This window comes from Nestor notabilis, unplaced genomic scaffold (genome assembly GCF_000696875.1).
Source record: "Nestor notabilis isolate BGI_N333 unplaced genomic scaffold, ASM69687v1 scaffold884, whole genome shotgun sequence".
Classification (NCBI taxonomy): Eukaryota; Metazoa; Chordata; class Aves; order Psittaciformes; family Psittacidae; genus Nestor; species Nestor notabilis.
The window spans coordinates 67798-81753 of record NW_009924028.1 but is presented as its reverse complement, the minus strand read 5'-3'; the positions used below and the strand labels follow the sequence as shown (position 1 = coordinate 81753).

The following is a 13956-nucleotide window of genomic DNA, read 5'->3' as shown; positions in this document are numbered from 1 at the left end:
GCTGGCGTGGCTCACTGTCTGCAGCAGCTGGGAAAACATTGCTATGGTAGTATGATAGTCAGCATGGAAAGTTGACAACAGAAGGAATTTTCTAATTAATCATAGTCATGTGTAACGTGTTTAATGTGGGGAAAACACAGTGCTGTTTCTCACAAAGTGAAATGTGGTAACCAGATGAGCAAATCTGTTTCATTCTTCCATGTGGAGCTTTACAGCTGCTTCCCTAAGAGAAGAAAAAAAAAGAGAAGGAAGGAAAAAAAATGTACAAAACCAGCAGCAAAAAGATAGAAAGTCTAGAAGAGGAAAGAAGTAGGGGAGTGGTAATTGAGGTTTGTCAGGCGTAGACAACCGACAGGATTGTGCTGCCTGCAAGATGTCCAGGCATTGTTCCCGTTCCTTCAAGTACAGACTGCTCACATTGGTCCTCATTTTGCAAGAAACCATGTGAAGCTAAGGGGATGGTCAAGATGGAAAACAAGGTAAAACTGAAAAACTTGTTTAGCATTTAATGTCTAGTGAGTTTCCCCCTCTGTGCCAATTGACCAAGCACAGGCATTGCCAACTGTAATTGTAGCAGAAGGTAATAGCTCAGTGCTGCTGTTATTATTTTGTCCATGTGAACCCCTTTGTCTGTCACAGCTCTGAGATACCTGTCTGGAGGAATGGTCCTCAGGATAGGTGGCCATGGTTAAAGGGTTAACAGCTCTGTTGTTTCCTCAGGGCGTGGGATGTCATGGTGGCCTCTGTATTCTCTAACAGTGGTGCCATGCCCTGCAGTTTAATGTACAACCTTTTGGTTTAGTGCTGGGGAAGAACTAATGTGATGACTTGCAAGATAACCCCAGTGCTTCTTCAGTTTGAACTGAAAAAAGCTAATAATAATAATGACCAGGGCCATGAGGACACCACAGGGGTACAGAGGGCACTGAGGGTAAGGTGTATATAGCATCAGTACAGCCATGTGTTTTGCTCTGGGTCAGAGAACAGTCCTTAGCCCTATTTTAGTTAGTAACCTATTGGTAACTGTAGGAACCATTTCTTGCTAGAATCAGTGAGATGTACATCAAGTACCTAGCTGGATTAAGTACATCAACAAATGTCAATTGTGAGGTCTGTCTGAACCTATGTAGATACTTTACTAACAGCCCAAAAAGCATTATTAGTATTTAATATAACAAAAGTAGGGGGCTGTCATCACTTGAAAGTTGGTTCAGGTGAGGAAACCAGCCGGTAGATTATACAGAGAATAATGTCCAAGGAAAGGAATATTTCAAGATATTTTCAAGCATTCAACTGCAAGCTTAATCTGGATAGCAATTTTTGAATATGCATTGCATGCATTGCACTTTACTGTCCTCAGCTGAGATGCTAATCATGGGAATATACGGGAAGCATTTTTTTAAATCTTAAAGAACAATGAGGAACAAGAAAACGTTCTTGGTTTGCTTTTGTTTTGTTTGTAGTTTTTTGGGGTTTTTTTGTGTGTGTGTGGGGGGTTTTTTTTGTTTGTTTGTTTGAATAGTTAACATTTTAACTCTCTTACTGTGGATGATAGCATGCCAAACTAAAAGATGCAGCTTTCTTACAAATTAATCTTGGGATATAAGATTGTATCTTTCTGATACATATTTTGTCTTTTATTTTAAAGAAACATAAGACTTTTAGTCTCGAAGAAGCAGGTAGTCCCTGCAGAATTTGTGTATACTCCTTTTTGAATAATACATCAGGATCCACCAGACTCATGGTTTTATGTTTAAAAATGTAGAACAGAAATCTGTCTTCTAGTATTTGCACCTTGAACAGCTGTTTTTATTGATCATTAAAAATGAATGAATGAAAATAAGTGTAGGTTTTTTACTTTACACAGATTCAAGATTTTTATATTTTTTAAACATTTTAAATCTTTCAATGTTTAAAGACCTGTATAAGTCCTTTGAACTGCTATAGAGTTGATGAAGTATTCCTTTTGGAAAAAGGAAAATGTCAATCTGTCTTTTCTTGTTTTCAGATGATAAAAATAGGATTCTTACATTACAGAATAAGGGAAATATGACAATCTCATATTATTTGCTTAGTGCATTGATAATAAAGCCATCAAAAGAAGGCGGCTGTAATATTACTTTACCTACCTTATGCAGAAAGAAAGTATAATATGGTGGCATTTTGAATCAATAGAGCAGCACTTCACAATTTATTATACACATTTTTCATGGAAGGAATTAGTACTGAAAAATCACTGATGGAAGGTAAAAACTGAGGAAGTGATACCTCCTGTTTCTTTTACAGCACTTCTCCCTTTCGATTTTTGTGTACGTACCACAAGTGTGGAATGATTGTACAGATATACACTGATTGGCAAGACCTGGCCTTTTCATTAAGTGTTTTGATGAAGCTGTGACAAAATTTTTTGCTTTACTCTGATGGTATTGAAGCTCATAAGATCTTTGTGGTATATAGAGCTTAAGAGAACCATTTAGGCTAATTTAACACATGCTCTGTGTCTGTTTGCTGTAGACAGCTTTCACTGTGATGATGTTTCAAATAAAAAAAGTAACCTTGACAGATTTTTAAATTATTCCTGCCATAAGCCAAACTTATTAGTCACCATTTATACATTTAAACCAGTTGCTAAATATATGGTGAGTCTGAAGTGTGCTTCATTATTTTGCTCTTTATTTTATCCTATTAAAATCTTTATATGAGACACTATCTTTTGGATTATGAGCTGTCCTCTTGAGGCTGCTTCTCTTCATGATTCTTTTTTCCTTAATAGGACTTTGGGAACACCATCTGTAAGTGGTTGCTTGTGGCACTTTTTTTTTGTTTTGTTGTTGTTGTTTTCCTGGTATTGAAAGGACCTCAGCAGTAGTTACGTTTGCTGCAACAGTAGTTGTTTGGAATGTACCTGTTCACTTTTGAGTAGAGGAGAGTGAACTGAACAGAGATTTTTTTTTTTTAATTGTGAGACTTGTACTTTAATGGAAAACGTTGGCTAAATCGGATTTCATGTCTGACTGTTTTGAGTTAAAACTTTTTGATAGTGAGCAAACCAAAATTACTTTCCAAGATTTCAAACCTGATGAAAAATTTCTGAAATAAACTACACTGGAATGTTAGATAATCAAATGCTTAAAATACTTGGCCCTTTATTTCCCATGACCCTGTGCCATTCTCAGGATAAAAACCTGCATATTGTGATTCTCAGAGTCTTGGTTTTAAAAGATGAAGAATTACAGTAGAGGAAACTAAGGGACAAAACCACAAGGACTGAAATAACTTTGTTGCTCTAAGTCTGACTTACCCAGAGATGAGAACAGAGCTGAAAGAGATCCCATCCTTCATTCAGGAACAAAATAATTGAAGAGTAATATATGTCTTTATCAACCATTCTGAAATAAGAATCCTCTTTAATATCTGCAGATTCCTCCATCTGACTGTTACGTGACCATCATAGTGATATTAAATTTACTTTTCTCTTATAAAATGCAGCAGTAGGCTTGTAGTGTTGTAGATTCTTTCAGTAGCTAAAATTACAGGGGGGAACCCAAAATGCCTTGAGGAAAGATTCCAGTTATATTTTGAAGGAGAACAATACTTGCTATTTTGCAGCTTTCTGAACAGCCTAACTCCTGGGGCTGCTGCAGCCTGCCCCAGCTTGCCTGGAAGAAGATTCCTGGGAGATGACTTAGGTGGGTGGTGCTGTCTGAGCTTTGCAGTTTTCTGCCAGGCTCCAGCTGCTTTACTGCAGGGATGAGGATGTTGTGTAAATCCTGTGCCATGGATGCAATCCCATGTTGGGCAACTAAAATGGCATTAAGTGCCTTGGTGACCAAATGGGGTCTCAGCTGTTGGATTCTTGAATTGAAAAGCTTATATAAATGCTCTATATTGCTTTATGCAGAGTTGTGCAGATTTTTTGCATTCCTTTGCAAGGATTTAGCTGAATAAAGCAAAGTGTGTTTTGTTGTGGCTTTGAAGACCCTGAAATGTTTATGCCTCTGCTTACCTTTAACCACTATACATGAACTGGACTACTCAAAAGAATACAGACAAGAACATTTCAGACATATTTTTTTTTTTTTCCCCTCAGATTTAGAGCCTTATGCTTGTGTCATGTTAAGGAGTGCTGCCTCTAGGATTAAGGCATGAGTTGTTGAGCTGGAGTATTCCTTGAGGTGAATTCTTTCTACATTTAGTTTTCACCTTTCTGACTTAGTTTCTGTGCTTTTAAAATGGAGACGGCACTTACCGTCTAATAATGCTTAGAAGATTAATTGCATAAATCAGGGATTTAAAAAAAACCCTAAAAATTATGGACATTGTTATTACTAGATTAAGCTGGAATTAATGGTGCTTAATTTGCTTTTCAGTTAACATTTAAACAGAAGTAGTCTTGATCTGAGGGGTTACCAAAGAAACGTAATTGCTCTACTGAAGAGTTAAGCTATAAAAGCATGTGGAGACATCCACCCCTTCAGAGGAACATGCTTTATATGTCATTAGTCACACCCCAGCAGTGCAAACTGTGTTGCTTGCAAAAAGGTAGTTAATGTATTTAGAGCACTTGCAAGTTAAAAATTGTCATTTTATGATAATTCTTATCATCTCATCAAGGTTGGTCTTGCTCTTCTGAGTATCTTCAATTAACGAGACTGGCCTTTTCAGATTCTGAGACTGGGAATTAATTACACTCGGTTTTTGAGGATGTCTTCTTTGTTATTGGCAGTCAGGTAGGAGGGAATGCATGATTACTTTAAGTGAAAATTAATCTGACTATTAATTGTCAGATTGCAGAAATAATAAGCATTTTTTAATGAAATTTAATGTTTGCTAAAATGCAGAAAATCTTTTCTGAAATGTTACAGCTCAGGTCAGTAGTTGAAACGCCATTAAATTCAGTGGATCAGGGTGTTTTATCTGTGGCATAGGGTTTACATGTTTGCTGATCCTTTATTTGACACTAAAACTAATCTAAAAGTTATTCTTTTCTAGTTGGAAATGGACTTCATTCTGTAAAAAAAAATAAATATTTTTTTCTCTTGTGTGAAATAATAATGCTTGGTATATTGCTGTGGTGCCTTGTAGGCTTTATGAATGTACCATGTTCACAAAGGCTTTAGTATCATAATGGGCTGAATTCCCTGATGGAGCTGCAGCTCTCTTGTCTTCCTTTACTGCAGATTACTGCATACTAAACTTTGCTTTGCTTCTATCACTTCAACTACTGCTATTACAATTGCAGTTAAATGTTAATTTAGCTGCTTTATAAAGATAAATTGTCATGAAAGTTATATGCCACACACAGACATACCATTTCAATTATTATTAGTAGATCTAGCAGTGGTAGGATAAATTGGATGGTAGGCTGATCCACCATAATGATAACCCTGTGAGAATCCTGCAGATTGGGTTTTGCTGGACAAGTGAGTGGAATGAGCTCACCCTGGTAGTAACATGACCATTAGGCCCCACCTAGCAGGGGACAGGAACTCATGGACACAGGGGGAACAGGGTGTGAGACCTTTCCATTCAGGGGCAGCCAAATGCTGCATTTATGCTGCTCTAGACATAATTTCAAAGTGACTGGTAAGATCTTAAAGTTGCATTAAGCCCTTGTCCATATGTAACATAGCATGTCATAAAATATTAGATGTTCCAAACTCTAAGGGTTGCTGTCCAAACGGGTTTGCAGACCTGAAATGGGAGAAGTATAGAAAGGCCTAAAGGGTTTTAGTGTTCTCACTGACCTCAGGGTCTTGTATTATATTTCCGTCAAAACAAAAACAGTGGCCAATAGATATGGACCACCTATGTTATCATGATAAGTAGCCATAGTGGGCTATCATGAGAAGACTGTGCCTAGAAGAGACATAGGGAAAAATCCCCCATTCTGTCAGATTAACTAGAAAACCTCTTCATAAAATTATTACTACAACAGCAGTCACAGTATAAAAAGATGTATCAACTATTCTGATTTTCAAAGGACATTTTCTTCTGAAGTAAATTCAACATCTTGTTGCTTCATCAGGAAACATTTGTGTAGTTTCTGAATGAATATTCTCCTCTTATTTCTTTAGTGATTTCCCGTAAAATCCAAAGGTAGTTTTTTTTTGGTTTTTTTTTTTTTTTTTTTTTTCCATGCCCAGTCTAAGGTCTAAAGTCCTTCCCGAACAGGAACACTCATTTTTCAATTATTCCCCAAGGTCTTGAAAATACTGGAAAAAAAAATAAAATCAGAAAGTGTTGAAAATTCTGACAAGATTTTGGAGGCTGATTGCAAGTGTTAATCAGTTTGTCTGAACTACACAGAATCAGATATCTTTCAACAGGTGATTGTAGCTGTGTTTTCAGTGCCTAAGAATTAAGTCCTTTTAGGAAACCTTTAAAATTTTGAAAAATTTCCATTTATTTTTCATTCCCTTCAGTTCTGCAAAATGAAGCATAAAAGCATTCATTTTTTTGGCAACCATTCCAGTAATTTTAACAGTTTTGAGACCAGGGCACATTACACGTATTTTGTGTGTTTCTGGTTTCATAGGTATTATACCTGCTCTAAAATAAGTTATTTTGCTTCCTTTTAGAGCTGAAACATGAGATCTATGTTTGGAGACTGACAGCACAGCGCATTAACCCGGCCAGCAGAGAGGAGACTGCCGTGAAATGCCTCTTGATGCAGAAGGTGCTGACTCTAGAGATGCTCCTGAAGAAGAAGCTGAGGACGTTTCACAGGTGAGTGGTGACCAGCATGTCCCACCTCCCCTGCTCTGACCCTCATTAGGGACAAGCTTGCAGGTGTAGGCAGTTTGTTGGACTGCTAGGAAGCTCCTGCTGATCTCAGTCTACATCTAGGAACGATAGCGTTGCTTTGCTAATGTCAGGGTTAATATTTCTGTTTGCTTCAACCAGCCAAGGACTCACATATAGTAATTTTAGGCAGAGCTGGAAGTGAAGGCTTTCAGGGATCTTCACTGGGATGAGACCTATATTCTTGTCTTTATACAAGTGTTAGGGCAGATACGAAGAGTTACCCTCAACATCAGTAAAACACAAAGTATTTTAGGACAAAACCTATGTGTAAAGTCTGGAAAATATATATCAGTATGACTTGAATTTAGAGGCATAGAAATTTCAGGTAGTTTTTGGCATAAAAAAATCACAAATATGTCATTAGACTTTTCCTTGCAATAGTGGCTTCAGTGTAGAATGTTACACTTTGGCTTTTTAGTAGTAAAATGCTACACTTTGGTTTTTTATCAAAAAATTCAAATGTTCTTCAGTGAACTGTTGAGTTTGAAAAACATAGAATCATAGAATAGTTAGGGTTGGAAAGGACCTTAAGATCATCTAGTTCCAACCCCCCTGCCATGAGCAGGGACACCACACACTAAACTATATCGCCCAAGGCTCTGTCCAGCCTGGCCTTGAACACCGCCAGGGTTGGAACATTCACGACTTCCTTGGGCAACCCATTCCAGTGCCTCACCACCCTCACTGTGAAGAATTCTTCCTTATATCTAATCTAAACTTCCACTGTTTAAGTTTAAAGCCATTACCCCTTGTCCTACCACTAGAGTCCCTAATGAAGAGTCCCTCCCCAGTATCCTTGTAGGCACCCTTCAGATATTGGAAGGCTGCTATAAGGTCTCCACGCAGCCTTCTCTTCTCCAGGCTGAACAGCCCCAACTTTCTCAGCCTGTCTTCATACAGGAGGTGCTCCAGTCCTCTTATCATCCTTGTGGGCTCCTCTGGACTTGCTCCAGCAGCTCCATGTCCTTTTTATGTTGAGGCCACCAGAACTGGACACAATACTCCAGGTGAGGTCTCAGGAGAGCAGAGTAGAGGGGCAGGATCACCTCCTTTGACCTGCTGGTCACGCTTCTTTTGATACAGCCTAGTATACGGTTGGCTTTCTGGGCTGCAAACGCACACTGCCAGCCCATGTCAAGCTTCTCATCTCATGTTACCAGTGAATTTCTGTGTTTTAAAATTATTTCATAATCAAATCTTCAGTGTGAGCCTGAGTGCAGACATACTTAACTGTTTATGTATAGAAAAGAAGTTTATTGAAAGTAGGACTAACAAAAACGTTAACCTTATTTTGTGTACATTCCAGCAAAATCATTTGTTATGCTATGGGATTTAATGACTGAAGATAGCAGTGATAAATACTCTAAAAGTATAGAATTGACTATACTGAAACTGAATTAATATTTTTAATTAATAAGCATATCAAATAGGCAGTATGAGTAAGGCCATGCAAATATGATATCTTAAGCTATTTCAGTAATATGACTTTTGTTCACATTTTTTGTTGGTATTGTGTACTTCAAATGGAGTGACAGTATTAATACTTAAAGACAAAAAAGGTTGTTAAGATAGCCTTCTTTTAAAAAGATTATAATAGTTTATTAGACTTTACAGTACTCTAAAGAAGACACTTCTGACATACAAATAAAAATTTTATATTTAAACTTAAAAATCAGGATTCCTCCAGCACAGTACATTTGCAGCAATGTAAGAATTCATTAGCATTAACAGCAGCACTCCTGAACTACAAATCCCAGGACTTTTTGCTAGAAGGCTGACTATGCTGATAACATGATATCTGGATCTTAAAAATTCATTATAAAATGCAAATGTGAAATACGTGTGTTCTGACTTGTGGACGTTAGCACGCGACCCTTGTTTTATCGCAAGTGCAGGGTACACATCAGCTCCTGAAACTGTGAAGGGAACTACATATTGCTTATAGCCAGATCCTATACTGAGGTCCATACTCTGGGGGCTAGCTCCTTCCAAGCCTGTGGCACATTTCACGAACCAAAGTGTCTGTGTATTAGTGGAGCATGTTACAAAAGTGGAGTCTTAGTGAATGCTCATGGGAATTTTGCTGGTGGCTGTAAGAAGGCCATGATTCCTTTGTGGTATGAGTTACTCCATATGGGGGAAAAGTTGCTCTATTTGTGATGAGAGGGATTTATTCCAACGCTCTTGGCAAAGCTCTAATTTCACTCTGGAAAAAAACAGGTGTTTTTTTCTTTCAGGCAAATTTCACAAGAAGATAAAAACTGGGAAACAAATATTCAGGAACTCCAGAAAAAAGTAAGTAGTTGGCAGTTTTTCTCAGTGTGTGTGCACCTATGCCTTTATACAGAGAGTGCTTTGGATCTGATGCAAATTTAATAACTCTCAGGACAGCAGAAAAGCTGGCAGGCAAGCTGGCTGGCTTCTCAGTGGGACAGGGTACCGAACCACATTGTGAGGTTTTGTTAGGTTTTATACTTTTGTTCCTTAGATATCATTTAAAGGATCAGTAAATGATTCAGCAGTGTTTTCTTAAATTTTTAATCTGTGGTCAGAAAGACTCAGAAGGTGTCAATAGGTTGTTTGTAACCGTGATGCATGATGATAGGGTACACTCCTGATGATGTACCGAATACTGACTCTAGCTTACTATACTATCTGTGACATGCCTGCTTTATTATTTAAAGAGGGATAAACCACTTGGATAAATCCTGTTCTCTTTGATGTGCACACATTAATACTGGCTAAGTCTTTATGTTGAAGCTGGGTCTGATGAGGAGTAAATTCTGTAGTGGGATTAATTTAACCTAAATTTAGTTGTCTAAATGTCACATCCTTCCACGTCGCTGGCATTGCTAATGAAGTGAGGACTGTGTTTGGGAGCTCAAGTCCATGATTGGGACACCACTGTCTATGTCACACCAAACCAGAACAAAACCAACAGAATTTCTTATTAGGTTTTACACCTTTTTCAAGGCATTGCACTAAAGACAAACTTTCTAAAGATCAGAGACTTGTACTTTAGTAGAGCTTGGAAGTATGTGAATCGAGGTCAGGACTCAGGGTGGGAGATGGTGATTCCCTGGATTGGTAGCAAAGTGAGATGGGATCAGAGAACAGAAGCAGAGTCATGGTGGAAAGCACTGGGTCTGAGGGTGAGAGCATGAGGAGATCAGCACAGGGGTGAAGGAGCTGGGCAAGGAAGTCTAGAAGCTCCATAAAGATTATGGGCTTGGCATGTCCATGATAGTTGTGCAGGAGGCATGAAAGATCTAACCTCTAGTCTAGTTTATAGGTTTTCAAAGCATAAGTACAAAAAAGGGTGATTTTGTCCAACACCATGAAATCACAGAGTGCCTGGAGTGCCCTCGGTAGTAGGAATTGCATTTCAACCCTACTTCTCCTACTGAAATGAAGGTGTGATAGGGGTAGCTGAAAACAGCTGAGTGTATACAGGCAGGTGCTAGCTACTTGTATCAGATAACATTTGGCCACATATTCATGTTTTTTATAGGTATGCATGAAGTGCTTCAATTCTAATAGTTCTGTCTTTTATGCTGAAGAGGAATACACAATGCAGGAACAGAAGTTTGCACTTCACATGTACTTTTGTGAACTCTATGCATTATAGATAGATCATTGTTTAATACAGTTATTTTCCCTCCCTGTCTGCAGCACAGAATAACAGACAAAATTCTTCTCATCAAATGCCTGACTGTGCTGGGATGTGTTATTCTTATGTTTTTTCTCAATTCATTTGTTCCAGGCATCTACCTAGATCTCGGTAAGTTCCATAGTTTTGTTCTAAGTAAAACAAACAATCTCTCCAAAAACAACAGTAATATTTTTCTGACTCTGGATCTTCTCAGAAAGCCCTTTTCCATATGTCTCTGGCCATGCAATTCCACCAGGCGAATCAGAATAACAGTTTCTCAGAACAGGTTTTCGAAATGCAGTCATGTCCCAGTCGCCCCAGGAGGAATAACAGAGTGTTCATGACTTCATTTCTCTGACTTCCCAGTGCTAACGAGCTGGCTAAACATTACATAATGAGCAAGTTTGACCTTGGCATTATTGCACTGTAGGCTTGAGTGAATGGCCAAGATGCATTATAAAGATCAGAATATAATCCATGAAAGAACGAAGAAGTAGTATGGCTTTATTTCTTAAGTAAGATAACTCTTTGTATAACTTCCAGTCTCCATTAATTTATCACCAGAATATTATCTTCCAAAATAAAATCAGGAAGACACTGTATATGTGTGAAATGAAAGTAGCTGTATGCATACTTTCTATGTATAGACCTATATGTGCAGGTTTTTACACAACTAGTTGTATACCTGTGTGAGAACAGGTGCTGCACATCCTGAAACAAGAACCAAATTAACCTTCACATTTAACCAAAGGACAGTCATAAAACTTATTTGTGCATTGCCCTATAAAAAGTTAGAAATTTTTCTTTTTGGCTGCTGAGCACTTGAAAGTTATGGAATTTCAGATTTATGTCTTCTTCATGCAATCTGAATACCCCCACTGTGTACTTTCATCCCAGGGACTGAAAGATGAAAGTCTTGAAGAGGAATAACTCATAAGTCAGAGAATCAATCATCATACACAGATACTACATTGAAATCCATTTTAGTTATGCTCAGTACAGAGCTAGTTATAGCGGTACAATGGTGATCAAGTTGTAAAGAAGACCTTCCATATCTACTGCTGACATCCCTGGTATATTGACTGGCTTAGAAAGGTACCAGTAGCAGAAAGCTGTTCTCTATGCTTTGAGCTAGGGAAGCACCAACGTTGTGTGTTCCTGGCACCAGCGGGAGGATATGTGCTACTGTGTCCGGAGGAACATGTTTTAATAGGTATAGCTTTGCTGCTAAATGCATTTATTCCAGGGACAGATCCCCAGCCCTCAGAAGCGCAGGATGACTTGTGTCCACACTGCTCGGACCTTGTCCCTTCAGAGTAGACTGGCCATATCTTCACAACACAGCACCTGGCCCTGTGTTTCCTCTTGACATTGTATGTATGGGTTAATTAATTTTTCGGTTTGCAGCAAGGGCAGTTTGGTAGCCTAGCATAGCTGTGTTTTAAGATTATGAGGCTGAGGGCATATATTGTGCTGTCTGGTATACGTGATGGAGTTCGAGTGTATGAAACCACTAGGAATAATGCTGGAGCAAAGAAACCCAAACCTGATTCAGACTCATCCATGCTGTTGTTTGGACGTGATCCCTGAAATCAGTTCTCTCCAGAACTTGCACCTTGGTTTATTTTTAGCTTAGATGAAACAAGCTGGGTCATTGCCAAAGAGTCTGGGAGCAAAGCAACGCTTACCCAAGAGGGGCTCTGGGGAACTAGGAACTCGCTGTGGACTTGTGCTAAGCAGTTGTCAGTGTTAATCAACCCAGCAAGTCCTTGTTGGCATGCAGTGGTAGTCCTGGTGCCCTGGAGCAGCAAGAGTTTAGGAAAGGGATCATGTCACCCAGGCTTTCTTCTCCATTTCAGCCAGCGCTGTGTGGCAGCTGCTATGGCAGCTTCCCTGTTTCAAAGTGTTTGCCATGGAAATGGGCAATTTCAGCCTATAAACATTAGTGGCTGTCAAGAAGTTAAAAGGTACACTGACGTATTTTAACAGCAAAAGTGCTATATTACTAAGGTGTAGGAAGATGCAGAAACTGAAGACATTTGAGGTCATTTGACGTCACAGTGGCTAAGAATATAAGGAAGGCATTCACATCAACATTTTAAGAAATCAATTTTCACCCTTACTTTTCTGTCTCAGGTGAGTGGGAACCGAAGCATGTAGGATTTATTGAATTAAACCCAACATCTATGAGTGTTTTTGAAAAGCCAGTCAGTCAGCAAAGACCATATATCAGTAGTTGCATATGCTGCTGGTAAGATAGTCTTTCGAAACTGTAAAGCAGTTGGAGTCAATACTAGAAGAAACAGTAACTGATGATTGGTTTCGTCCTACTTTATGTCAGTAATATAAATGAAAACAAATGGCATGGTTGGCAGGCAATGCAGGTTTCTATTATTCACCAGCTGATCTTCAGCTGCAACCTTGAAAGTAAATAGGGGCTCCATGTGGTCTGTATAATTTCTCTGTGTTCTGTATTCATGGCAAACCTGTCAGATTAATGAATGAATGTTATTAAAGCATATACATAATTTCTATTAACAATTAGTGGAACCTGCAAACTTCTAATGAGATCTCACTGGTTCCTGAATTCCACTATCTTGATGATAGCTGTCACTTATTTATCATTACTGAAGAAGTGCCACTGTGAATCTCTATGGATTTTAGTCCTCCAGTGCATGGAAATGAATTTCTTAAAATACTGTACATCTTGTACTCTGGTGGTTTGGGTAAAATTGTTCAATATGTTTTTCTCATAAAAATGAAAGTAGATTGTAGTTCAGTGTTTAATTTTCTACAAGAATAATGTTTTATACAGAGGCTGAAGTGTTGGAAATCTAATAACTTTTAATTGCATTTGGTAGAGAGAATTAGAAAGATTATAGAATTCTTTATCAGTCCCCAGCCTTGATCCAATTTTTCCATTATGAACTTAGAATCATTAATATAATTTGAGGGAACTGACATTTTAATTTAAATAATAAAATTTGCATACTTAGCTGTCGTTTCAAATGCAGAACATTTTCCTATTCAGATTTGTACCTGTTCATCAATTTATTTAGTCTAATTCTATGAAAAATCTATGCTAATGAAAGATTAATACCAAGACTTTAAATAAACAGATATGGCAAACTTGCAGACTTCTACAGTGCTTTCATTCATCCCCCTAGGATTTTACTTTCTTGATAAAGCATTGATAAAGCATGTGAGAGAAGATGAAAAAAGATCAAAGTAAAGCCCCTTTGAGGATTGTACCTGGCTCCTATTTTGACTTTAACTCTCAGGCAGGCATGTCTAGAGCTTTGAACTACAGTGAGAACCCCCAAGAGAGACAGAAGATTTTAAAAGTAAAATAAAGCAAGATTCTGTTGAAATGTAAACTAGATTTCCCCCTGCCCCTTTTTGATAGAGGATGCTTAAAGTGAATGGATCAGAAAGAATACACAAAACCAATTTGTAACCTACTTCTTTTTGTTTCTGTGGGGCAGGTCCTTCCCCTT

The 13956-nt window shown here is 38.2% G+C and overlaps 1 protein-coding gene across 1 annotated transcript in view; it reads left to right on the top strand.

Annotated features, from left to right (window-relative positions):
* LOC104404079 (P protein-like) overlaps positions 1–13956 on the top strand; it is a gene marked incomplete at its 5' end in the record, with an annotated part of 68773 nt that overhangs the window by 13183 nt on the left and 41634 nt on the right. The window contains 3 exons of the mRNA XM_010012430.1: positions 6582–6729; positions 9045–9102; positions 10480–10588. Of these exons, the coding sequence (XP_010010732.1) occupies positions 6582–6729; positions 9045–9102; positions 10480–10588 (315 nt within the window). The remainder of the gene's footprint in view (positions 1–6581; positions 6730–9044; positions 9103–10479; positions 10589–13956) is intronic.